Genomic DNA, 2,393 nt, shown 5'->3' with positions numbered 1-2,393 from the left:
CCTCCCCTCCCCTCCCTTTCTTTGCCAGGTGACTGCCTGTGGTGGCTCTGGTCTCTGCCCCTGAGCCCAGGGCTTTCTGAACAAAAGGTCCAGCTATGTTTCCTATAGTTTTGTTTTTAGTTTCCAGTCTGTGATGCCCCAAACGGGGTCCTGCTGCCCGTGGCTGGCACGCAGCCCTGGCGGCGACCACGTGATATGAAAGTGTGTGAACAGAGTCTGCGGGTCTGTCCTACCTCACCAGGGCCCAGGAGCAAACAGCTGGCGGGCCCGGGCAGGGGCAGGGCTCCGGGGGAGGAGCCTGTCTACTGTGCTGTGGCCCCAGGGGTCTGGCCCCGGCCAGGCCCAGAGCAGAAATCTGGGAGGACGGGTATGAAGTGATGAGGACACAGGGAACATACTCAGCTCAAAGGCTTCCAGGGCGCCCTGCTTGCCTTCCTCTGTCCCCACACATACACACACGCACACTGTGCTCTCACACATGTGCTCACATACATGCTCATGTGCACATACATACAAGCACTCACACACACGTGCACACACACACTGTGCTCTCACACATGTGCTCGCACACATGCTCATGTGCACACACACGCTCACACACACACATACACACTGTGCTCTCACAGTGCTCACACACGCACACACGTGCACACACACGCACACACATGCACACACTGTGCTTTCACACACACGCTCACACACATGCTCATGTGCACATACATACACGTACTCACACATGCACACTTGCACACACATTGTGTTCTCACACACACGTGCTCACACATATGCACACATGCTCATGTGCACATGCATATATATGCACACACACACAACGCACCCACAGTGTTCTCACACATATGCACACATACTCATGTGCACATGCATACACATGCTCACACATGTACATCCATGCACACATAAGCACCCGCACACATGCCTGCTCCTATGTGCACACATATGCACACACGCACACACACTCTGCCACTCCAGGGAACTCATCCTTTCTGAGTCTTGGGAACACAGTGGGAACCACGTCATAGGCACGAGGCCTGGAACACGTGGCTGCACTTCCCTGTGATCAGATCTGCCAGGTCCTCCACCAGGGACTGGACGCTGGGCTGCCCGCGGGGCCTGGTGTGAGCGTCTGGCTCCCTGGGCTCTGGGGCAGCGCCTCTCCCTGCTCCTTGGTTGGCCTGCAGCCCCCAGGGCTCCCGATCAGAGGGCAGACCCCGGAGGGCCAGGCGTGCCAGGTGCTCGTGCAGGGGGCATGGCAGGGTCAGGGAACGGGGGCTGGCGGGGCTGTTCCAGCTGGAAGGGCATGGGGTAAGCTCAGCGGCGTCAGAGTCATGCCCAGTGCAAGGCGCCTTTACCTCCTCGGGTCTGCTCAGCACGTGGCCCTCGGGCCCGGTGATGCCCATCTCCAAGATCCGCTTTTGTTCCTGCAGGACAAGCACAGTGAGTCGGCGTCACCGAGCATCAGAGCTGGGGAGGCCGGTCCCCAACCCCCGCCCTCAGACCGAGAATAGCTGAGGACAGGGGTGCGGGGCCGAGCTGGGGCTGGGCCCATCCAGCGACTCCTTCCAGACACCTGCCCACCTTCCCCCTGCAGCCCATCACTGCAGCCCCACCTGCCTCTGTGCCTGGCAGGGGCCAGCCCCGCCCTCCCAGTCTGGCCTCGCTGCAGGCTCTCACCGGGGAGACAGGTGCTGCTCGCATATGGAAATCAAAGCCCCTGAGCTGGGAGCCCGGCTCCCGGAGCCCATCCTGTGACTGGACAAGCCTGTCTTCCCTTCCTCTCTCTGGGGACAGAGCGCCTGCCTCCCCGAGTGCCCGTCTGAGTGAGGCCGCACGTCCAGGGCCAGGCGGTGCCCGGCGTGTGAGGCTCCTCACCTGGGAGCCGGCTCTCATTATCTCTGCGTTGCCTCGTCCCGGTACCTGCTCTCTTCCCGGCAGGAAACCCTCCTACAACCTTGAAATGGCCCTGAGCCCATGGCCCAGATTCAAACCCGTTTGCTCTGCATTTTCTCGCCCCAGGAATACGTTCATTTCTCAAAAACCATTTATTTTTACTTTGCCCGACGTCAGCTGCACTGCTGCTGATTCTCACTCCCGCACGCAGTTCCTGTACCACCATCCTTCCGGGGAGCCCTGGGCCGTGTCACCCTAAAAATCACCACCTCCACCGCATCTATGGCTGTGCCGCTTGGGCTCCTGAGAGGACCAGGCACTGGAAAGGATTTCAGGATCTAGCAGCGGGCGGGTCTAAGTGAAAACCGAATCACTTGGGCTACGGAAGGTGATGCTGACAGAGCACTTTTGTAAACTGTTTACAAAGAGATTGTAGGTGTGGACACGGCCCTGTGCAGCATTGTTTAAATGTCAGTTACTTTTTC

The 2,393-nt window shown here is 59.2% G+C and overlaps 1 protein-coding gene across 1 annotated transcript in view; it reads right to left on the bottom strand.

Annotated features, from left to right (window-relative positions):
* Positions 1 to 2,393, bottom strand: part of CRMP1 (collapsin response mediator protein 1) — a 46,416-nt gene that overhangs the window by 17,098 nt on the left and 26,925 nt on the right. The window contains exon 7 of the mRNA XM_014538282.1: positions 1,371 to 1,439. Coding sequence (XP_014393768.1) covers positions 1,371 to 1,439 — 69 coding nt within the window. The remainder of the gene's footprint in view (positions 1 to 1,370; positions 1,440 to 2,393) is intronic.

This window comes from Myotis brandtii, unplaced genomic scaffold (genome assembly GCF_000412655.1).
Source record: "Myotis brandtii unplaced genomic scaffold, ASM41265v1 scaffold188, whole genome shotgun sequence".
NCBI lineage: Eukaryota > Metazoa > Chordata > Mammalia > Chiroptera > Vespertilionidae > Myotis > Myotis brandtii.
Note: the sequence above shows the minus strand (reverse complement) of the source record. Positions and strands in the feature narration are given on the sequence as shown.